At 47.5% G+C, this 25584-nt stretch overlaps 1 protein-coding gene across 1 annotated transcript in view; it reads left to right on the forward strand.

The window, feature by feature from the left end:
• The window catches only part of LOC137536896 (uncharacterized), a 133550-nt gene that overhangs the window by 27441 nt on the left and 80525 nt on the right, over positions 1-25584 (forward strand). The window contains exons 6-7 of the mRNA XM_068259076.1: positions 11776-11869; positions 12969-13133. Of these exons, the coding sequence (XP_068115177.1) occupies positions 11776-11869; positions 12969-13133 (259 nt within the window). The remainder of the gene's footprint in view (positions 1-11775; positions 11870-12968; positions 13134-25584) is intronic.

Raw genomic sequence — 25584 nt, forward strand, 5'->3', positions numbered from 1 at the left:
GTATGTATGTATATATGTTTATCTCATCATGTTACTTCAGGTACACTGCAAAGGGAATCTCTCATGAATTGGCCTGTGCAACACTCTGAATCCCCACTATCATAGTGAATATTATAGTCCGTCTAGGTGAGCAACTAGCAATCGCTCAACTTCAACAATCTTCACAATATGATCAAAGTGCAAGATTCCCAATTGTTTATCCAACAACATGTAACCACTTATGTTCGCTTTGTCAGCGCAAGTAATAAAACAGGTCTGTATTATACCCTCAAAGATTCCACACTGCATCACTGGGGATATGTGAGTAACAGCTGGCTGTAATCTTATCAGCTAGGTACAGCTTCTCAGCATATTTATTACCTTCTCTTCCACTTGAGAAACAACATAGTTCTGACTTTATGGCATTAATTGGGGTCTTTTCAGCTGCCCGGTATCGTTATTAATAGTTGTCGCCCATAGTGAAAGTTAAACTGAAACATATATGGTTTTGTTATGTAAAGGTTATCTGCAAAGGGAGAAACAGAAGCACTATAGTCAGGCAGTACAACAGACCGCTCCTGTGGCAGTCTTCTTCAGTTTCAGGCAAAACTGAGGCACACACAGCTCAAAAAGGCAATGCCATTAAATTGCAGGACAAACATCTCAACCAGGAGGTTAAAGCCCCATACACACATACCCTCAGGCGACAGTTTAGGGAAGAATTCTGTAAAGAGGGCTAGCAACATGTTGCTATGGAGGTGGGAGGAGGGTCGATGGTGTGGGCAGTGCAAGTAGATTGACAGTACTTTCCTTTTGACCGCCGCTTGGTTAAAACAATTCACCAGTTTGATCTCCACTGACACATTGACTGCTCTGCACACATTATATTCTCAGTAGAGGCGGCCCTGACTGTCCGCCATGGCCAAAAACCATAAAGCGAGAGCACAAGGGAGCCCAAGGTTAGAGGTATTTGGAAGCTGCCATATTTATTTTGCGGATCCGTCAAAACCAGCGTTATCAGCTGAATGACCGACTGTACACACGCCCGATTTGACTTTCAAACGACCAGTTGTTTGGAAAAATCCGACGTGTGTATGTACCTTTAAAAGAAAATAAATATGGCAGCTTCCAAATACCTCTAACCTTGAGCTCCCTTGTGCACTCGCTTTATGGTTTTTGGCCATGGCGGACAGTCAGGGACGCCTCTACTGAGAATATAATGTACTCTGACTCAGCTGACTCAGGTTTTACTGAATTAGCCATATGCTTGTTAAAGGGTTTTGACTCAGAAACTTCTTATGCCAGAAGATCAAGAGGGCTGCCAGGCAACTTGCATTGTCAACAAATAAATAAATATGGCAGCCTCCATATCCCTCTCACCTCGGGTTTCCTTTAAACTTCACTATTAGAGCAATTTCAGAGTGGAGATAATCAGATGGTAACAATGTGCCTACTTGTGATTGTTTAAAAGGGACTTTAAAGAGACACTAATGGTGACTTTTTTTGTGCTATGCTTAAGTGGAACAAACATAAAAACTGAAGCACTGATATAAGCGTTAGTTTTTTTTGTGTGTGTTAAATCTTTGATTGCAAATAGATGACTCATACAAGAAGCCATGATCGGGAATAAAAATCACGCTGGGTTTTGGGATTACCTGTGCAGGACAGGAAAGTGGCTGGTTTACTTTAGCCAGCAAGATGCTAATAATTTCAAGTTGAAGCAAATTTTATGCAGCATGCAATGACTGCTTTTCAGTGATCTACTTCCAAGCTTTTTAAACTTATCAGTTATCATCAACCTATTACGGGCAAGAGTTTTCTTTACCACAGGGAAGTTGAAGAGGTGATTGGTCAGGGATAAGGGGGGGGGCTTTTGAAATCTATGCTCATAAAGCTGATAGAACAATTTTGTGAAGCAAGCAAAGGTCCGCCAAGCATCTGTTAATGGTAGAGGAACCAGAAGATACCTATAAGGAGTGAGGGGCATTAGATGGGTGGTATTTCACCAGCAGCTCATTTGTGACAAGAGGATTCAATACCCTTCCGTATTCCCGGTGATGAATACGGTACGCTGCCCAAGCAGTCAAGCTGATTTCTGTTCTATCTCGTATTTTTGTTCATGTACCAAACAGCCAAGTTTTCTGTGTATCATTTTTTTTTCCAAAATGTTATTTCTTTGTACTGTTTCACTTTCTGTAATCTGTAAGATTAATTATACACAATAAATAAACTGGCCTATTGTATACTAAGCCAATGTCTCCTAGAGATACTGTTTCTGTGTGTGCTGTTGTATTGAGACTATATTGTCTTCACTCTCAGTTGTAAGCCAGGTTCAAATGCGTGTGGCTGCATAGTGTGGCTGTGCCTTAATGTTCTCTGTTATTGTCATTAGGTGACTGACGAGAGAATGAAACAGTCAACTGAACTGCAGGCAAATTTCTGTCAGTGCATGGAAGGGGTGGTACTTGCCATGGGCAGGGATAAATCTCATTGCCTGCAACGTGTGTGTGTGTGTGTGTGTGTGTGTGTGTGTGTGTGTGTGTGTGTGTGTGTCACAACATTTGTGAAAAAATGACTAAGTTCTACACTAGACATTTGTGGGAAATGGCCTAGCTTCCAGACAACACAACATTTGTGGAAAATGGCCTAGCTTCCACACAACATAACATTTGTGGGAAATGGCCTAGCTTCTACACAACATTTGTGGGAAGGCCTAGCTTCCACACAACATAGCATTTGTGGGAAATGGCCTAGCTTCCACACAACACGACATTTGTGGGAAATGGCCTAGCTTCCACACAACACGACACTTGTGGGAAATGGCCTAGCTTCCACACAACACGACACTTGTGGGAAATGGCCTAGCTTCCACACAACACGACATTTGTGGGAAATGGCCTAGCTTCCACACAACACGACATTTGTGGGAAATTGCCCACCTCCTACATAACACTACATTTGGAGTAAATTACCTAGCTTCTTCACAACACGTTTGTGGGAAATGGCCTAGCTTCCACACAACGCGACATTTGTGGGAAATGGCCTAGCTTCCACACAACGCGACATTTGTGGGAAATGGCCTAGCTTCCACACAACGCGACATTTGTGGGAAATGGCCTAGCTTCCACACAACACGACACTTGTGGGAAATGGCCTAGCTTCCACACAACACGACACTTGTGGGAAATGGCCTAGCTTCCACACAACACGACACTTGTGGGAAATGGCCTAGCTTCCAGACAACACGACATTTGTGGGAAATGGCCTAGCTTCCACACAACACGACATTTGTGGGAAATGGCCTAGCTTCCACACAACACGACATTTGTGGGAAATGGCCTAGCTTCCACACAACATGACATTTGTGGGAAATGGCCTAGCTACCACACAACACGACATTTGTGGGAAATGGCCTAGCTTCCACACAACACGACATTTGTGGGAAATGGCCTAGCTTCCACACAACACGACATTTGTAGGAAATGGCCTAGCTTTTACACAACACTACACTTGTGGGAAATGGCCTAGCTTCCACACAATACAACATTTGTGGGAAATGGCCTAGCTTCCACACAATACGACATTTGTGGGAAATGGCCTAGCTTCCACACAACACGACATTTGTGGAAAATTGCCCAGCTTCTTCACAACACAACATTTGTGGGAAATTGCCTAGCTCCTACACAACACAACATTTGTGGGAAATTGCCCACCTCCTACATAACACTACATTTGGGGTAAATTACCTAGCTTCTTCACAACACGTTTGTGGGAAATGGCCTAGCTCCTACACAACATGATATGTGTGTGATACTGCCTAGCTCCTACACAACACTGCATTTGTGGGAAATTGCCTAGCTCCCACACAACACGACACGTGTGGGAAATGGCCTAGCTTCCAGACAACACAACATTTGTGGGAAATTGCCTAGCTTCTACACAACACTGCATTTGTGGGAAATGGCCTAGCTTCCACACAACACGACACTTGTGGGAAATGGCCTAGCTTCCACACAACACGATACTTGTGGGAAATGGCCTAGCTTCCACACAACACGACACTTGTGGGAAATGGCCTAGCTTCCAGACAACACGACATTTGTGGGAAATGGCCTAGCTTCCACACAACACGACATTTGTGGGAAATGGCCTAGCTTCCACACAACACGACACTTGTGGGAAATGGCCTAGCTTCCACACAACACGACATTTGTGGGAAATGGCCTAGCTTCCACACAACACGACATTTGTGGGAAATGGCCTAGCTTCCACACAACACGACATTTGTGGGAAATGGCCTAGCTTCCACACAACACGACATTTGTGTAAAATGGCCTAGCTTCCACACAACACGACACTTGTGGGAAATGGCCTAGCTTCCACACAACATGACATTTTTGGGAAATGGCCTAGCTTCCACACAACACGACATTTGTGGGAAATGGCCTAGCTTCCACACAACACGACATTTGTGGGAAATGGCCTAGCTTCCACACAACACGACATTTGTAGGAAATGGCCTAGCTTCCACACATGACATTTGTGGGAAATGGCCTAGCTACCACACAACACGACATTTGTGGGAAATGGCTCAAAGGTTCACACGTCACCCAACCTTTCAGGTCTGTAGAAAGACCCCCTTGCCGGTGCTCACTTCCTGCAGGTACACCACTCCTGCAATTCGTAGTCTGATGCACAAAACTGGAGACGGCACACAGATGGCTTCAGTAATAAGACTGTATTAGAGCATGCAGAGGCACACACACAACATGTTTCGGGCGGAGCCCTTCCTCAGGTGTGCCACACCCATCACCTGTAACACCTTTATACCATCCCACAGGAAGTCATGTGACCAAAACAAGTCACATGACCATCACACCATACATATAAATGAATATATCCAAATGGGGAACTACACCACAAGGTGTCTTCCCCAGAAAATACTTGAGGAATAGTTCACCTAAGCATATTCCAATATATACTTGTTTAACACTTAATACACATGTATAAACGTAATTTTTTGTGGTCTTTACAATGTCATTATTGATAAGGTCCTGTTTTAGACACTCTGTACAGTCCGTTTCATCCTAGGAGAGAAAACAGATTACAAGAAACATTTCAAGCTCAAGTTCTCATTTAAACCATTAGGGCTTACACAATTACATTTTCTAATCCATTTGGCCTCACACTGAAGCAGCAACTTCTTTCTGTCCCCTCCTCTTTGAAGTTTAGGCACATCCTCCATCACAAACCACCGCAATTGGCTGGCTCTATGTCGGGATTGCAGGAAGTGCCTAGATACAGACGTTTCATATTCTGCCCAGTGCAAAATTCGTAATTGCCCTTTTATGCTCCTGTATTCATAAAAGAAGAGGATCATGTCCTTTTAAATACAGCACCACACAAGTAATAAATTCCAAATGTAACAATTTATTACATTTGTGGGAAATGGCCTAGCTTCCACACAACACGACATTTGTGGGAAATGGCCTAGCTTCCACACAACACATCATTTGTGGGAAATGGCCTAGCTTCCACACAACACGACATTTGTGGGAAATTGCCCAGCTTCTTCACAACACATTTGTGGGAAATTGCCTAGCTCCTACACAACACAACATTTGTGGGAAATTGCCCACCTCCTACATAACACTACATTTGGGGTAAATTACCTAGCTTCTTCACAACACCTTTGTGGGAAATGGCCTAGCTCCTACACAACATGATATGTGTGTGATACTGCCTAGCTCGTACACAACACTGCATTTGTGGGAAATTGCCTAGCTTCTACACAACAGGACATTTGTGGGAAATTGCCTAGCTGCTACACATCCCCTCATCCACCGCTACATCGCTTTCCCCCCACTCTAGCCAGCATTGCACAACCTCCCTTCCCTACCTCAGCCAGCACTGCACCACCTGCCTGCTACTTCACGCCTTCCCAGCCTGACCCCATAGGCAGTGCTGCTTAACCTCTACATGTAGGCCTCATTTACACCTAAAAATGAAAACGCAAGCATTTTGTGTTTTTGTGCGCTGGTTTTTTTTTTTTTTTACTCCCAGTGCTTCACTGTGCGCTGCATTTTTTTTGAAAAAGCGCTTTTCTAAGCATTTTGCCACAGCGGTTTTGGAAGTGAAGTGACTTCTTTGACGCGGAAAAGAGTAAATATAATGTATTTATTCTAAAACCGCGAGCACAATCGCCGCATAAAGTGGTTTTGTGAGCGTGTATCGCTCTTCCTATACCTTCCATTATAGCAAAACACCCCAAAAATGACATAGCACATGAACCGCGCACAGCACATGCACCGCGCTGAGATGAACCTTCTCATAGATATTCATTGCACAAGCATTTTGTGACCGATTTTAAAAATGGCCTGTGCTTGAAAAAAGGCTGAAAATACCGCTAGTGTGAACGAGCCCTTAGGTAGGTTTCCTTCCCACTAAATACATAGGGCTTGATTCATTAAGCTGTGCTGTTAAAGCTGCACAACTTAAATTGAGCAACGCAAGTTAAAAATCCCCATGCGCACGCTACGCAGCATGCGCTACTGAGTTATGCGTGCTTCCTTCAAAGTACCGGCCGAAAGGAGCACGCCTAACTTAGGAGCGCACGCTACACAGCACTATCGTGCGTAGCGTGCGCATGGGGATTTTCAACTCGCACTGCTCAATATAAGTTGCACTGCTTTAGCAGCGCAGCTTAACGAATCAAGCCCATAGTTAGGCAGCCTGCAAAAAAAGAAACCCAAAAACATAAGGCTTATCTGTCCCCAGTTCCATGGAGAGGGGCGGGCGGATGGGACAAAAGAGTTAGATGACGGAAATCTGTCCTGGCAAATCACAGGAAAGGATGTTGGGACACAACTGTATACACTTTACATTTCAAGCAGTTCTTCCTCGAGCCCACCGCGGCTGCCTGGGACCATCTTCCTTTTCATGGCTTTGCTTCCATCCAAGCATGCGCTTCTTTGTACTCGCCATACGTAAGTCAACTTGTGCATGGAGGAAAAAGCTGAGCACAAGCGGTTTTATTCTACCAGGCAGAAGGATCTGGACAACCTCTGGACTATCCAGAGGCTTCAATTTCCTTTACTGGAGGTTTTTTTTATGTAATTCACACCTGACCCCCAACATGTTAAACTAAAGATGTTAATGTGTGCATTAGGGGGCCTGATACTTATAGGCTATCCCGTTTGGTTAATAGCCCAAAACAGTCCAGAGGCCTCTCCTCTGACCCCACTGTTCCAGCACTGGGACTCTCCAAGCATATCTGTCATGGTCTCTTCACATATGCCCTCATGGCTGCGGTTCTGTCTGTGTTTGAGCGTGATAATATTGTGCATATGTGAGTACAGTCCACGCATGTGCAGGAGCACCAAGCTGCCCAATGCCCATGCATGATTCTGTCTGTGTTTGAGCGTGGTAATATTGTGCATATGCAAGTACAGTCCATGCATGTGCAGGAGCACCAAGCTGCCCAATGCCCATGCATGATTCTGTCTGTGTATGAGCATGGACATATTGTGCATATGCGAGTACAGTCCAAGCATGTGCAGAAGCACCAAGCTGCCCATGCACGATTCTGTCTGTGTATGAGCATGGTCATATTGTGCATATGCCAGTACAGTCCACGCATGTGCAGGAACACCAAGCTGCTTATGCACTATTCTGTCTGTATATGAGCATGATCATATTGTGCATATGCGAGTACAGTCCAAGCATGTGCAGGAGCACCAAGCTGCCCATGCACGATTCTGTTTATGTGCTTGGTCATATTGTGCATATGCGAGTACAGTTCATGCATGTGCAGGAGCACCAAGCTGTCCATGCACAATTCTGTCTGTGTATGAGCATGGTCATACTGTGCATATGTGAGTACAGTCCAAGCATGTGCAGTAGTACCAAGCTGCCTATGCATGATTCTGTCTGTGTATGAGCATGGTCATACTGTGCATATGCGAGTACAGTCCAAGCATGTGCAGGAGCACCAAGCTGTCCATGCACGATTCTGTCTTTGTATGAGCATGGTCATACTGTGCATGTGCGAGTACAGTCTGCACATGTGCAAGAGCACCAAGCTGTCCATGCACAGGAGCCTGATCGCAAACAAGAAGAGGGTCTCAGGCAGCAGTTGCAGGTTTGAGGAGGATATGGAAATCCTCTGGAACTACTTAGGTACCTACTTAGATACGTATCTCACTTTTCATTTTAAGACATGACCCTGCCACTCCCCCAGTCATGCCTCCGCTACACCCCTATTCATGCCATAAAGAATTCATAATCAAATAAGTTATTTTATAATTCAAACCACATTGGTCTTTTCTAACATCACTACTTTTCCTTCATGTTAACGTGAACCTGTAATTAACAAATCTGCCCCTGGGAGTACTTACCTCGGGATAGGAAAGACTACTAATGAGGCTTCCCCGTCCTCCTGTGCATCCCTGATTCATTGTTGGCACCCCCCGAAAATCCGATGACAAGCTTGGTGGATAAGTGCAGGCGCAGTAGTGGCTGTAGCACAAGGAGATGTTTACCTCTGAGAACCAGTGCAGGCGGAGTACCAGCTTCCCCTTTGATGCCTGCACAGTAGAGTAGACTCAGGCTTGGCTATTTCACCAGAGCCCGAGAGGAAAGCTGGCACTGCACCTGCACTGGTTCTGAGAGGAAAATATTGTCGTCTGCTGCTGATCGAGGGAGCCAGCGCTGGTTAGGGGCTGTACAGGAGGATGGGGAAGCCACATTAGGATCCAGAGGTTTCCCCATCCTGAGGTAAGTATCACCCAGGGGCACTTTTCTTTATTACAGGTTCCCTTTAACACTTAAAGAGAATCTGTACTCTAAAATTCTTACAATAAAAAGCATACTATTCTATTCATTATGTTCTCCTGGGCCCCTCTGTGCTATTTCTGCCACTCCATGCTGCAATCCTGGTTTATAATTGCCATTTTAATGCAGTGTTTACAAACAAAACACATAGCAAGTGATACACTGAGAGGAGCTCGGTGTGTGAGTCATACAGAGTGTGCAGGGGCCCTGGAGAGGGTGTGTATAGCTTCTATCCAATCACAAGCAGCACAGCACATTCCAGCTTGACTGCCTCAGCCCCACAGATCCGACAGAGGAGAGAAGATTAGATCATATAACAGAGATAATACAGCCACTGTGCAAGTAGGAAAGGCTGCAGTTAGACGGAGCACATTAGAACAGCAATTATAGGATAGAAGACATAAGGCTCAGAATTTTGTTACAGAGTCTCTTTAATAAGAAATAGATCAATTTAAAAGTCGAGAATAAACGTTGGAGTCGATGAAATACATTTTTCCATAGTAAAATACATATATTTACATAGATCTTTACATCAGCCCTGAAAGAGGTACAATCAAGAAAGAAAGAGGGACAGTTGGGAGCTCTGCCTCTGCTTTCTTACATGCACTTCAACACATACGCCAGAATTATTAAAATCGCTGCAATGTGTTACCGCATGATCTGTGCCTACCACACGGATTATGCAGTAAATAATGCAGTAAGTGTGCATGACGGGAGCATAATGTGACGTGGCACACATGGGAGGATCAACGAGAATCCCAGTGACATACTTCCTGCCCAGCAGAGAGTGCTTCACTAGCCGGGAGGCGGTGCAATGCATATGACGTTGTTGCCGTACTGTGGTGTAAGGTCACGTGAAGGCTGATTGCTGCAGTGAGATGAGGTGCTTGCGCCACATCCCACAATGAATAGGTGTGCAACCGGCCTAAGTGTCAAGAGTCCAGGGCTCTATGTGACATTTTCTCTGCAGGGAAACTGTAATAACATAAGCTGATAAAATCTGCGTGGTTGATAAATACTTCTGAGTGCAGGGAACAGGTAAGGAGAGCGGCCTCTGTAACCACACAGAGCTGCGGGAGCCCTGCACTCCTCCAGCACAGGGCTTCATCCTCCAGTGTTGTTGTGGGCCTCCAGTCACCAAGGGCGATGCGGAAATGACTGTGAAAGCTGTCGGGAACTGAAAAACATGAAACACTTCTGTCATGTAGTCAAAAATATAAAGGTCCATTTTCACTTTTTCAGTACAAAATGATATTAAGAGATTACAAAGCAAGTTCCTATTAAAATGAACCGGGGAAGAGGGAAGATGCTGGATCCTCCAGAGGATTCCCCACCCTCCTCCTCTAGGCCGTTCCAGCGCTGTTCCCATCACAAAACCATCAACAATGGCTTATCACTGGTTCACACATGCACAGTAGCACAAGCCCAATTGTGCTCAGTTTTTCTGCCAAAGGCCAAGCAGGTCTGTGCTACTGTGTAAGCGCAGTGCGACCATGCTTTGGGGGTCTCAGTGCTAGAACAGCCTGGCGGAGGATGGGGAATGCCTTTGGAGGACCCAGAGGCTTACCCCTCCTAAGTTTAGACATTTTTGCTCGGCAAACCTCACAAGTCTGCTTAAAGTGTACATGAGCCAAAGCTCAGGTACAAATTGAAATTTACCTAAAGAGAGATACGCCTCAGGATCCTATTGAGCCGTCCCTCTGTGCTCTGATGTCCCCCATTGCAGAGCATGCCCCCCCGGAAGATTAGCAACAAGGCATTGTCGCTAATCATATCGAGGCCGCGCAGCTCCTCTTCTTGCAGCGTGGCCAAGCATTAGCTACTGCATAGCTGCACTCATAGGAACATAACTGCATAAGAACATAACATGTCACTAGCCTGCATAGCTGCACTCATAACAGAGAAGGAGTGCGGCCCTGATGTGATGAGAGACAGAGGTGCTACGCTCAGCGACAAGGGACATTGGACCACTGAGGCTTCCTTTTCTTCAGGTTACTATCGTATTTTGAACCCGAGCTTAGGCTTAGGATTGCTTGCCCTGTGCACGGGCTAGATAAAACTTACCCGAGGCAGTAGACAACGATTGCAACTGCTGAAAATCGAGCAAGTGCACTGTCCAGGGAATCCAACATGGGTACAACAGCCCCCTCAGATGCTGGGCATACACGGCTAGATTGTTCTTATCAATCGAGCCGCTGATGGCTCGATGATTGATAATATCCAACCTGTCCGATCACTGCGCCGGATCGATTCTGTGCTTGATCCCCGCGGGCAGACAATGGAAGAAACGAGCAGCTGATTAGGAAGTGCCCGCGGGGAGAGCGGGAATCGATCCACGTACCCGCGCTGGAATGCGCCGGCATCGAGCCAGTGGCTCGATTCCGGCGCATAAACGCACCGTGAAAGACCAGCATTAGCCGCTCGGCCAGCACTTTGCTGAGCAAACAGCTTGGGCTGACTGAGAGCAGTGATCTCTACCCTTACCCCGCCTGCCACATGACATAATGCCTGCGCCCCTCCCCCCTGCATAGGAGCATAACATGTCACTAGCCTGCATGCTAGCAATACGTTTGTCAGCTGCTGCCCAGCTATGTCGCCGATATGCCTCGTATGTTTGTACAAGGCTTTAGGATCAGGAGTCGGGACTATAAACATAATTGATAATTTTGTCTTTAGTTGTGCTGTGAAAACCTAGCAGAGATAAAATGCACTTTGCTCTGGTCAGCAGTTCTCATATTCTCCAGAAGATGGCAGTCTCAAGAACAGTTAAAAGTGGGGCAAACAGATAGGAAGTTGTAAGTTGGAGGAAGTAGAATACTCAGTGGAGATGTTGCTTCTGGAACTGGCAGCAGAGGAGGTAATCAGATACTGTTTGTTGATCACATTTGCTGGGACTTTAGATGCACAAGCATGAGATGTCAGTGAGTCATGCTGGAATCTTAGTTTTACTCATCTAAGACCTAGGTTCTCAACGTGTGGTAAGAATGAGATGGTCAAGTGGACATCACAGACTGACATTATTGGGGTTGGAGACATGCTGGGATCTGTAGTTCTGCAGGTACATCAGGAAGAGAGAGACCATTGGAGAATTCTGTAACTTTAACCACTTCGTCCACAGGTCAGTAGATATACGTCTGTTATAATTTAAGTAGGCCTCAGTTACTTGGCCTGAGTTGTATGTAAAAGGCTTGACCGCAGTGTATGCCTTTAAAATAGATAGAGGGTTGGTGATGCAGGCAGAGGCATCTCAGGGTCTGCGTGTAGCAGAAGATACACGCAGATACTGAGAACATGTTCCTAACAGAAGGCCATCGGCCACTCTGACCTCAACAGGAACAGAAAACATTGGCTATGTTTACTAAACATTTCACATTCCTGCATCTGGGTCAAGTGCCTCATTGATTATTAATGGAGTAGGCGGGTATGATGACACCACGAGTGGGTCCACCAATAGACTGATATAGGAGGTGGCGAAGATGATGTCATATTTAACTCTTTCCTAGTCGGTATTAAAGGGGGTGCGAGCGATGGGAACTCACTTCTGCTTCTGCTTCTTCCCTCTGCACTAGCTCGCAAGGCCGACTGGGACCTCTAAACATGTTATTCCTTACTGTAATCTGATATAATGTATGTTGTACATATGTAGTTTAGTGTAACGTAGTTAGGAAGAAGGTACCTGATAGACTTCAAGAGGGAGTCTAATCAAGCCGCTATAACGCAACATGGAAGTCTGCTTTGCCAGGAGATGAATGTATCTATCTGTATTCCTGTTTCCTGAATAAATAACGTAAGAAGCCTGAGAAAGTCTATATCCTGTTTGCTGTGTGGAGAGTCAAGTGATCTCACAGTCTGTGAGACGATGGTGTCGAAGCAAGGTGATAAGAACAGTTTATAACAATTGGTGCCGTGAAACCCTTCCCTGCCTAGCAAAACAGGCAGACGGAGCCGGGGGCCGAGGTAGTTTTCAAGATATTCCACAGCAGAACAAGCGGAATAGACGGACACGGACTGTGAAGCTTATCAAGCTAATACTGATAAGTGGGTGTGTGGGAGCCGAGCACACGCGGGCTGCAATTCGTGGAAACCAGCGGCGAACCGCGTGGATGTTAAACTTTGACTGGAAGTGCACATCAGTCATAGCCAAAACCGGGTCGCAGGTGACTGGAAGCTCCGAGGCCGGCTGGCAGCTGCCGCTGGAGATCGATCCGCTGAGCCAGTGTGGGTACACAGAGATGGCTCAGTACTTCCAGGGGGTCCACTCAAGGTTCGTGAAGTTGCCACAAGCTGGTCGAATTCGCAGGCTTACAAAGTCTTTTGCTCAGGCAAGTATAGCGTTTCGTTTATTTGGTTTTGTAGCAATGTTTGTGGTCTGTTATATATGTTAACAGTCTGCATGATGTGTTTTTTTCTACAGCTGTGTGTTATCTTTCTGTGTTATGCTAAAGTGTGGGCAGCGTATATAGTTTCGTTTTCTCTCTGGGCAGTTCTGGGCTGGGAGGGATGCCAGCGATGTTTGTTTTTATCTCGTGCTCTCTCACGCAGATGGTGGATAGTGGGGAGGGCAGTTAGGGGGAGGAATGGAGGGAACATAGTTGGGATAACGAGAGCAGCCCAGAATAGTGGGGATACTGGTTCAAGTCAATGCTATTAGTTCGTTAGTGCTACGTGATGCTTCTGTAATCTCAGCATGATTCAGTGTCATGGGTTTTATTGGTTTTTTTTCTGGCGGATCGCAGAGCGTAGGTTTAGTGGGAAGGGGGGCCAATACAGTGCATCATCCCACCCCCCTCTCTACAGATTGGGGGAAGCACGGTTGAGGTTTGTGTCCGCGGATATCTGTTAACAGCTGGAATGATTTGTTAAGTTTCTGTCACTCCGCATTCCAGGCAAAGGTTTATGATATGAGTAAAGGTCGGTGTAGTTGTGGAGAATTCCTTCTGTTCAGGATGTTTTGTTTCAGCCGTCATAAGATCGGAGTTCTGTGGGAAGCTTTTGAGTGCACGGGGTTGGGTGCATGTTTTTTTTTCCTCCATCTACATGTCCAAGATGATTTGCGTTTTTTCTGGGAGGAAGATAGGAAATTTCACACACTGCGGTGTCTGTTTTGCAGGTATACGAGAAAAATATATATGCTGAAATGTTTAGTGTGCATATGCCTTGTATGTTCTAACTGTTTTTTTTTCCTGATGTGTATAGGGTTAAGCGGTTGCTACGGGAGATTGATAGCAGCCATCTTGGCTGGCAGTCCAGGACTCAAAATGGCGGCAGTGGAGAGAGCCCGCCCCCGAGAGTCATGGCCCCCACACGTCATGGCAGGGGGGAGGAGGGGCTGGGGGATCCACGTCACGTCAGGCTGTGCTCGCGGCTCCGGGCAGAGCAGCTGAAAGGGAGGGGGGACAGTGCATCAAGGGGGTGCCGGAGGTGGAAAAAAGGGAGTTGACCAATCCGGGTTTCCGGTAACGTTTTTTTTTCCGGTTTTTGTCGTGGACAGGGCCAGAGCTTGACTGAGAGGTCTATGCTGGGCTGGGGCTGTTTTTTTGTGCGGTTTTTTTTTCTCGTCCACTGATTGGTCAAATATGTTTTTTTTCCAGCTCCTATCAATTGTAGCACAAAGAACAAGGACTGACAACAGTTCATGGGGCAATTATACAGATGATAAAATTGCCGTTTACAGAGTGACAGTGTATCAGTACGCTGTTTGCCATGTGACTACCTACCAAGTGGGCATTCAGGGATCTGCATACAGGCATGTGACGCTGGTATGCTTAGCCCTGCACCCTGTGTAGTTTAAGTGTAAAGTGCTCCTTCCTATAGGGAGGCAGCCAGTTTTTGGTAGTTTAGGTGGTGGCATGGCAAACATTGATCAGAGGGTACAACACACAGAACTTCTAGCAGAGCTGGTATCGCAATGAAGTTCTAGATAAGTTAATGCGACCATGGGTAAGTGCATTGCAGGCTCACCTGCAAAGCAGCATCAGGTGTGGCATCCGTAATCTGTGCATGCGACGGCCGCGCATGGACAGATAAGGGGGGATGTGGAGTGAGCTGCAATGGGGTGAGAGCTTCCAAAAGTGAAGCGAGCTTCCATAGGTGAAGTCCGCGGGAGCATATTTTAAACAGGTAAGTACTGAAGATAGTATGGAGGTAGGGGGGTGAAGTTTAACTCCAATCTACCAATAAGAGTAAACAGAGTTCAGGAGAACCATAAAGCAACGAGATCAATTACGATATATATTGATCAATTTAAAGTGTAAAGAGTACAAGCCGCAGGGCGAATCCCAAATCATTCATAAGAATTGATTTGTTTGTATTTCGATTTCAGGTGTTTGGCAATATGGAATTGAGACAGCTACAGTGCTGGCAGCAAAGATGGAGATGTCAGTCGGATAAGCGAAAGGTTCCAGATGCCAATCTAAGCTTGGAGGAACACGAGATTCCTGAAATCGGAAAGAGACTAAAACACGAGATTCCTGAAATCGGAAAGAGACTAAAACACGAGATTCCTGAAATTGGAAAGAGACTAAACCACGAGATTCCTGAAATCGGAAAGAGACTAACAAAACTGTCGGAGCAAAGCATAATGCAAAGTGCTAATGTTTTTCTTTCCCAGGGTGGTGCTTTTATGATGAAGTGTACCATGCTGATGGTGATCCTAGGTTGCCATTCCGTCCTAGGAGAACGAAGAGAGGACATTCTCATGTATAATAAGGGGTTAATGAGAATGCAAGGCCCAAGCATGTTAATGTTGGGTGACAAAGGTACTGATCCTTTCACACCTCCCTCCGCTTGGCACAGATGGACCATGCAGGGACGGAGGAAAGGAGCACTTGTGCCAGGAGAAAGCAAATTTCATGGCACAATGTGGGTGAAAGGTCTGAAGGGTCAAGTGTGCGGGCAGTGGGAATTTAATGGCAGTGTAAATCTGCTATTGAATGCCACACTCCCAGAATCAATGCACCGATCCAAAGGTTTGTTAAAAGGTACATTGCAGTATAATGGGTACATGCAAAAGGTGGAGTGTGTGATTCAGGGGTACCTTGTCTTGGTTATGCAGAGTGAGATGGTTCCAGATTGGAGAGGAACGAGCAGGAGGCGTCAATTCTCTTACCAGAGAGACGCAGGGGACAACATCACACTCTGGAGCTACCAACAGAGAGTGCCTCTGAAACAACTTTACACACGTAAAGGCTGGAAAGCCAAGGGTGGGAGGTTCTCGAAACAAGAAGTAAAAATCGAGATCAAGCCACATTTACAGGTGACAAAGAGGGTGGGGAGAGCGGTCCCGGGGGAGGGAAAGCCAACACAGGGAACCCCATCCACACTACACGGGTCACAACAGGGGACGATATTACACAGTCCATATGCAGCAGCTTATCCTCATGATAGTTGGGTAAGTGAAGAGGTACTCTTAATCGAAAGATTGCAGAGAGTACAGTCTTCCCGACCTCAGGTACATATTGTGCCTCAGGACGTAAGGGGGGAAGAGGTCCAATCAGGACAGCTGGGGACATATTTTGTCAGCGAGAGATTGGACAAGGGGAGGTATATTAATTTTTCTGGAGAAGGATCTTTTGCATGGCAGCTTCGAGATGTTTGGGTGAACAAATGGAAACGGTGCAACATTCCTTTAGGCACCGCCACTTCCTTAGTTCCCACCTCAACCCGTGTCTTACACCAGGACCTGAGAGGTCAACCTTTTTTGGTGCTAGACAGGGAGGTGAAACAAGTAGAGTTGTCCTCATGTGGGCAATTCTTGCAGAAGTACCTGCGTTGGCTGGGGCAAGTCAAATTTAGTGAAGATGCCTGCAGGCTCAATAACGCAGAGTGTGAGGCTACCATTCAAAAGATCCACCCTGAAGCCCAACCGATAGTTCCGGTGGCTGAAGGAAAGGTTTGGTTTTTTAACATAAATGATACATTCAAGGTATAAAAAACAGTAATGGTGCACAAGCCAGCCTGGGGCCCCAGGAACTCTCACTGCCCGGGGCCCCAGAACCAGCATGCAACACCATATGTGAGCGCAGCCAAGCCCTGGATCTGCCACACCCAGGAGCTTGTCCCCAACTGCTCTAAGACTTACCAAACACACAGGAGATACTCACTTCCCAAACAGCTCTCTGCTGCTTATATAAAGCCTGCAGGCTGCTTGTAAGCCAATCAAGAAGTGCACATACACATGACACCTAGTCTGCAGTGATTAATTCAAACAGAAGCTGAGCTACTCAGCTAGTAATTGGAGAGGGTTTCAGTTGCATATAGACAATGGCTATATGGCCAGCAGGGGGCACCAGCGTGCAGGATATACCCTCTCATCTGCCCCCCTCCTAACTAAACTGCATGGGAATCTACAATAAAATTAAAAACAGTAATGGTGCACAAGCCAGCCTGGGGCCCCAGGAACTCTCACTGCCCGGGGCCCCAGAACCAGCATGCAACACCATATGTGAGCGCAGCCAAGCCCTGGATCTGCCACACCCAGGAGCTTGTCCCCAACTGCTCTAAGACTTACCAAACACACAGGAGATACTCACTTCCCAAACAGTTCTCTGCTGCTTATATAAAGCCTGCAGGCTGCTTGTAAGCCAATCAAGAAGTGCACATACACATGACACCTAGTCTGCAGTGATTAATTCAAACAGAAGCTGAGCTACTCAGCTAGTAATTGGAGAGGGTTTCAGTTGCATATAGACAATGGCTATATGGCCAGCAGGGGGCACCAGCGTGCAGGATATACCCTCTCATCTGCCCCCCTCCTAACTAAACTGCATGGGAATCTACAATAAAATTAAAAACAGTAATGGTGCACAAGCCAGCCTGCGCTCACATATGGTGTTGCATGCTGGTTCTGGGGCCCCGGGCAGTGAGAGTTCCTGGGGCCCCAGGCTGGCTTGTGCACCATTACTGTTTTTAATTTTATTGCAGATTCCCATGCAGTTTAGTTAGGAGGGGGGCAGATGAGAGGGTATATCCTGCACGCTGGTGCCCCCTGCTGGCCATATAGCCATTGTCTATATGCAACTGAAACCCTCTCCAATTACTAGCTGAGTAGCTCAGCTTCTGTTTGAATTAATCACTGCAGACTAGGTGTCATGTGTATGTGCACTTCTTGATTGGCTTACAAGCAGCCTGCAGGCTTTATATAAGCAGCAGAGAACTGTTTGGGAAGTGAGTATCTCCTGTGTGTTTGGTAAGTCTTAGAGCAGTTGGGGACAAGCTCCTGGGTGTGGCAGATCCAGGGCTTGGCTGCGCTCACATATGGTGTTGCATGCTGGTTCTGGGGCCCCGGGCAGTGAGAGTTCCTGGGGCCCCAGGCTGGCTTGTGCACCATTACTGTTTTTAATTTTATTGTAGATTCCCATGCAGTTTAGTTAGGAGGGGGGCAGATGAGAGGGTATATCCTGCACGCTGGTGCCCCCTGCTGGCCATATAGCCATTGTCTATATGCAACTGAAACCCTCTCCATTTACTAGCTGAGTAGCTCAGCTTCTGTTTGAATTAATCACTGCAGACTAGGTGTCATGTGTATGTGCACTTCTTGATTGGCTTACAAGCAGCCTGCAGGCTTTATATAAGCAGCAGAGAACTGTTTGGGAAGTGAGTATCTCCTGTGTGTTTGGTACATTCAAGGTATATTCTCATAATTGTTCCGATAAGGGGGCGTTTCCAAGGGGAACATATTGTGTGAGTGGAGATCCCATATGGATCCTGTCATCCAGGTTGGATGACGTTGTTTCTCAAATTGTTAAGAAAACTCTAAAGGTCAAAGTTTCACGGGTAGTTCCCGTCCTGAAAGAGAACACGACATGGGACAAAGGGGAACAGGGTTTGATCCAAGACGACCACATTTTGTTACAAAGGTTAAACAAACAGGTGATCTTAACGAGGTAGAACACAAAAATGAGCAGGTGAGTTCCAGTCTGCCCTGGTGGACAAAGGTTCCGGTGATGTTCCAGGGACACTCGGACGGGGCATCTGCAGTTCCAAAGTTCTTTCTACACCCACTGGTCGTCTGGATGGGGATGACAACTTTAGGCGTCGTTATCCAGGTGAGGTTGCGGGTTAAAATTACGTAAAATAAATTAACCTGGTCCAGAGATTGGTGCCTCATAAACAATCTCCGGAACCAATAGTTTAAATTAAGGGATATACAGGGTTACGGGTATAGGTTTAGTAGTACCTAGGAGCTGATTGTATAAAGGCGCTCTTTTAGAAGGCACCTGGCACTGCTCCGTTTTGTAACAACCAAACGAGTTTCACTTTTCTGTGGTCATGCAAGTTTGTAAGTGATACGCAAGTGACGCAAATGCTGAGCATGTGATATTGAGGGACTTAGAAGTAGGGCTTCCCCAGAGAGCCTGGTTACAGGAAGACCAAGAGGTCTTGCTCTCTCTCTTCCAGGGGTAACCGCCTAGAGCAGAGAAGTTGTGTGAGCACGAACATCGAAAAGTGAAACATACAAGAAAGAAACCAGGTACTGGTAGGTTCAGACGCTGGGATCTGCGGGTCAAGCCGTTTTAGGGGGGATTGTTATAATTTAAGTAGGCCTCAGTTACTTGGCCTGAGTTGTATGTAAAAGGCTTGACCGCAGTGTATGCCTTTAAAATAGATAGAGGGTTGGTGATGCAGGCAGAGGCATCTCAGGGTCTGCGTGTAGCAGAAGATACACGCAGATACTGAGAACATGTTCCTAACAGAAGGCCATCGGCCACTCTGACCTCAACAGGAACAGAAAACATTGGCTATGTTTACTAAACATTTCACATTCCTGCATCTGGGTCAAGTGCCTCATTGATTATTAATCGAGTAGGCGGGTATGATGACACCACGAGTGGGTCCACCAATAGACTGATATAGGAGGTGGCGAAGATGATGTCATATTTAACTCTTTCCTAGTCGGTATTAAAGGGGGTGCGAGCGATGGGAACTCACTTCTGCTTCTGCTTCTTCCCTCTGCACTAGCTCGCAAGGCCGACTGGGACCTCTAAACATGTTATTCCTTACTGTAATCTGATATAATGTATGTTGTACATATGTAGTTTAGTGTAACGTAGTTAGGAAGAAGGTACCTGATAGACTTCAAGAGGGAGTCTAATCAAGCCGCTATAACGCAACATGGAAGTCTGCTTTGCCAGGAGATGAATGTATCTATCTGTATTCCTGTTTCCTGAATAAATAACGTAAGAAGCCTGAGAAAGTCTATATCCTGTTTGCTGTGTGGAGAGTCAAGTGATCTCACAGTCTGTGAGACGATGGTGTCGAAGCAAGGTGATAAGAACAGTTTATAACAACGTCCTCTGGGACTTCATCTAAGCCACAGGTCAGTAGATATACGTCTTGTAGCAGAAGCAGTGCTGTTCAGGATTGGGCTTGCTCCTGTGCATATTTCTGGCACTATCTGATGCAGGACTAATTGGTGAATGGGAATATAAGTTTCCTGAGCTAATAAGATTGATTTTTACTATTAAAGGTACTTTATTTTCTCATTTCATAGTGAAAAACACACTTTGTAGCACTATTTCAGAATCAAATATCTTCACCATAAATTGTGACCGGAACATAATCGAAGTTTTGTGATAAGCAGTAAGAATAGCCAAACAAAATGTGTGTTTTTTTATCGACAGTAGCGCTTTTTATTTTTAAACTGGAATTGGTAAAACTGAGAAATACGTGTTTTTTCTATTTTTTTCTTTGTTTTCCCATTAAAATTCATAGAAAACAAAATTGTTTGAGGGAAAAAATGGCATAAAATGAAAGCCTAGTTTGTCTTGAAAAAAACAATATATATTTCATTTCTGTGTCATAAGTAGGGATAAAGTTATTTCTGATTAAATAGGGACATAGCTAAACTGTCAAAACTGCTCTGGTCAATAAGTTGAAAACAAGGTCTGGATGCGAAGTGGTTAATTTAAAGAGTTCAAGTAGAGGATTCTGAGATGTATAGGTCTACTACATATCCATCAAAGAGAGACATCAGTTCTACATGCTGGAACTTGTAGTTCTACAGATGCTAAAGAAACATTGTTGCTGCATTTTGGACTCCAGGCTTGCATAGCCTTTCTTTGAGTGCTGATTAAACTCCAAAAAAGATGCTGCCAAAATCAATGAATGACAATTGTGTGGCATGTAATTAGAAGCCCAGCTGAAGGAACTAGCAGCAGGCAATGTGCTGCTGCTGCTGCTTGTATCATCATGCTGTTCATAGCACAAAGATACGGACACAAACCAAGCCGTCTGAGGCAGTGGTGCTCACCGCCAGGTCGTGATCACGCTTACGCGTGGATTCACGACCATTTTGACGCATTCCGCCTCGGACACGCTAAGCCGTGAATAGATTTTCAACCACGAAAATCTGCTTCGGCTTTGCGTGAATGCGGACAGAAATCCGCATTCACGCTCGTGAAACCCGGCGCTGAAGTCGTGGTTTGCGGAAATGCGTCAAACTATGCGGAAGTGACACATTGCAGGCCAATCAGAGTGCCCCAGCCAGGCCCTAGCAACCAATCACAGGAGGGGAGCTATGCCCTCCCCTCCTGAATATAAAGCGGCGGCCATGATGGAAAAGCTCTGTCCTTGCTAGACTGTGGTGCTGAGAGGATTATCTCCAGGCCATTGTTGTTTGAGCAAGTGCATTTATTGTGTTAAAAACAAAGCGGTTTTTTTTGCTAACACTGCTCTTATACTGTACACAGTTAGCTAGTCAGTGAGTGATTGCTGTAGTTAGTTGTAGTCAGTGTAGTGTAGTGGGAGTGTGGGAGTCTAGTGATTATTTAACTGTGTGTAGTGCTGTGCAGGCAGGTTCAGTGCTGCAGTGTAGTGGGAGTGGGGATTATCTGTGTGTAGAGTGCAGGCAGGCAGGTTAGTGCAGCTGCAGTGTTCACTTGTATATTCCAGTGACAGTTATACACTTGTACTATTTGCCGGCAGCCAGTTACACCGCCGGCGCCGCCACTCTCTGCCAGCGCTGTTCATTCATTCTGTCAGTGACCTTGTGCCGTGCCCAGTGCCCACTGCTCGCTCGCTCGCTGGCATATGAGCATCTCATTACACAGTGTGACATCCTTGTGTGCCCACTGCATCCTTCAGTGACCTAGTTGTATATCCAGTGCCCACTGCATCCTTCAGTGACCTTGTACTGTGGCCACTGCATCCTTCAGTGACCTAGTTGTATATCCAGTGGCCACTGCTGTGCCCACTGCATCCTTCAGTGACCTTGTACTGTGCCCACTGCATCCTTCAGTGACCTTGTACTGTGCCCACTGCATCCTTCAGTGACCTAGTTGTATATCCAGTGCCCACTGCTGTGCCCACTGCATCTTTCAGTGACCTTGTACTGTGGCCACTGCATCCTTCAGTGACCTAGTTGTATATCCAGTGCCCACTGCTGTGCCCACTGCATCCTTCAGTGACCTTGTACTGTGGCCACTGCATCCTTCAGTGACCTAGTTGTATATCCAGTGGCCACTGCTGTGCCCACTGCATCCTTCAGTGACCTTGTACTGTGCCCACTGCATCCTTCAGTGACCTTGTACTGTGCCACTGCATCCTTCAGTGACCTAGTTGTATATCCAGTGCCCACTGCTGTGCCCACTGCATCCTTCAGTGACCTTGTACTGTGGCCACTGCATCCTTCAGTGACCTAGTTGTATATCCAGTGCCCACTGCTGTGCCCACTGCATCCTTCAGTGACCTTGTACTGTGGCCACTGCATCCTTCAGTGACCTAGTTGTATATCCAGTGGCCACTGCTGTGCCCACTGCATCCTTCAGTGACCTTGTACTGTGCCCACTGCATCCTTCAGTGACCTTGTACTGTGCCACTGCATCCTTCAGTGACCTAGTTGTATATCCAGTGCCCACTGCTGTGCCCACTGCATCCTTCAGTGACCTTGTACTGTGGCCACTGCATCCTACAGTGACCTAGTTGTATATCCAGTGCCCACTGCTGTGCCCACTGCATCCTTCAGTGACCTTGTACTGTGCCCACTGCATCCTTCAGTGACCTAGTTGTATATCCAGTGCCCACTGCTGTGCCCACTGCATCCTTCAGTGACCTTGTACTGTGCCCACTGCATCCTTCAGTGACCTTGTACTGTGCCCACTGCATCCAGTGATTCATTACTAGCAACATGTCTGGCAGGGTTTCACGGGGTGAGAGGAAAGGGAGTTCAATTGCCTCAGCCACTTCTGGGACTGCTCCACGTCCAGGGAGAGGACGCCCAGCTGTACGTGGTCGTGATGCAGCAGAAAGGGGGGCAGCAAAGCCTGGGCCGAGTCAGCAGACGCCATTGTCCAAATATTTTAAAGTTTCTGGTCCCCGTGTGGTGGTTGAGCAAATGGAACCTGACGTACTCATGGACATCATGACTTCCTCCCAGACCTCTACTGTGAGCACCACTCCAAGCAGTAGCAGCAGCAGCCAACATCCCACGCTTGTTGTGACATCCACCCCAGCACCCACTGGTCAGCAGCCCTCCCAGGATGACAGCGTTCTGTCCCTCAGTCCGGCATCTGGGAACCTGCTGATGCAAGAAGCTCAGGACTTACTGGGGACTGATGTGGCAGAGATTGAGATCGGGCCACAATCACAAGCGTTGTTGAGTTCTGGTGATGAAGAAGAGGGGTCTGTGTCTGGGGATGTAGGGACAGAAGAGGAGGCGGGGGAGTCAGAGGAAGAGCTGGATTATGATGATGCTGCTGATAATGACGACGTTGTGGACCCTAACTATGTGCAGCCTGCTGAGTCCGTGGAAGAATGGTCAGAGCAGGATGACGAGTCGCCTAGGCAAGGTTATCGCCATATGTCAGGCAGGGGCAGGGGCATCGGCAGCAGTGGGCGTGGAGGAAGTAGACAGGACACTGCTTCAGCCGGCACCACCACCATGCAACCCCCGGCAACTACTACCACACATTGCTCCTCTGCACCCTCTGCTAGTGGGGGCCGCAGTAAATTAAAGTCACCAGTGTGGAATTGCTTTGAGGAATGTACTGATGACAAAAGGTATGCGGTGTGCAGGTTATGCAGCAAAAGATTGAGCCGTGGGAAAAGTCTGAGCAAGATGGGTACCTCATCCCTCCAGGGCCACCTGAGAAGCCGCCACTGCCGCGAGTATGCGGACTTTAAGAGGAAGCAGGCACTGCTGGCAGGGGTTCCTGAGAGCAGAAGGCCCACCAGCACAGCAGCATCCTCCCTCCCTCAGGGTCGTGAATCCCCCACAGCAGCAGCAGTAGTAGCACGCAAGCGCTCTTCCACCTCGGCTGCTCAGGACACAGACATTGAGGCTGGCAGCCAGTGTTCGTCTCTCTCCTCTGTCTCCCCTGCATCCCAGCGTCGTCAGACCCTGCTGAGCGACACCTTTCAGGGTCTGACCAAGCCTCTGCCTCCAAGCCACAGGCGGATCCGCAAACTAAATGGCTTGCTGGCCCGGGCCATGGCATCACAGCTGCTTCCCTACTCCCTGGTGCAGGAGGGGAGTGCCATGCGGACGCTGCTCCAATTTGGCATCCCCGAGTGGCAAGTCCCCAGTCGCCACTATTTCAGTTTGCGGTGGAAAACGTGGCCCGTTCCCTGGACTACTCTGTGGGCAAGCAGGTCCACGTGACCATGGACTCGTGGAGTAGCAGATTTGGGACAGGTCGCTACCTGTCCTTTACGGCCCACTGGGTGACACTGATGGAAGGGAGGGAGGACAAGAGCGCATCAGCCCAGCTAGTGGTGCCACCACGCGGGATCAGGGGGGATGCAGAAGGGTCCTGTCACGACACTCCCGCAGCACCCGGAAAGCAAGCCCGCCTCGGCAGCAGCAGCGCCAAGCCTCGGCACTGCCAAGCCCTTTTAAAATTGGTGACCCTGGGGAAGGAGAGGCTTACGGCCACCAACGTCCTGGCCGCCCTCAGGAAGCAGGAGCGGAGGTGGCTGACCCCCAGAGGCCTGAAAGTGGGGTATGTGGCAGCCGATAACGGGGCCAACCTGGTGGCAGCAGTGCAGCAGGGAAACCTCCAGCACATCCCCTGCTTGGCCCACATGCTCAATCTTGTGGTGCAGCGCTTCTTTCGCACCTACCAGGGGATGAGCGAGCTGCTGCAGGATGCCCGGGCGGTGGTACGCTTTTTCCGCCTGTCAGCCACTGCCTCTGCACTCTTGTCCACCTTACAGCAGCAGTATGGAAGGCCACAACACCGGCTGATCATCGACATGCCAGTTCGCTGGAATTCGACTCTGGCCATGTTGGAGCGGCTGTGTCAGCACAGGCTGGCTCTTAGGGCCTACATGCTAGACCCAAGTGTCCCCAGCAACCAGCAAGTCCCCATGATTACTGCCACTCAGTGGACACTGATGCAGCAAGTATGCCTGGTGCTGAGTCCCTTCCTGGAGGCAACCAAGATGGTCAGTGAGGAGCGGGCCTCTGTGTGCCAGTGGGTGCCCTTGGTTTGTCTACTGGAGCAGGCAATGGACAATTTAATTGAGCGTGGGGATGAAGCCCTGAGGCAGTTGGAAGAACAGGAGCAGATGGCAGCACAGTCCAGCTCAGAGGAGGGCTCACAGCAGGTAGTGGAAGAGTTGGAGGTCCCTAACCTGAATGAGGAGGAGGAGGAGGAGCAGAGTGCAGCAGGCGTTGTACGTGGATGGCGGTTTGAGGAGGACAACGACATGGCACAGGAAGAGGACAGGCATGCGTTATAGGACAATGGCGAGGACGAGGAAGATCTTGCTGGCAGGGCCCACTTGTTTCCCATGGCTGTGCACATGTTGCGCTGCCTTCGCAGGGACCCCCGG

The sequence above is a fragment of the Hyperolius riggenbachi genome, chromosome 10 (genome assembly GCF_040937935.1).
Source record: "Hyperolius riggenbachi isolate aHypRig1 chromosome 10, aHypRig1.pri, whole genome shotgun sequence".
Classification (NCBI taxonomy): domain Eukaryota; kingdom Metazoa; phylum Chordata; class Amphibia; order Anura; family Hyperoliidae; genus Hyperolius; species Hyperolius riggenbachi.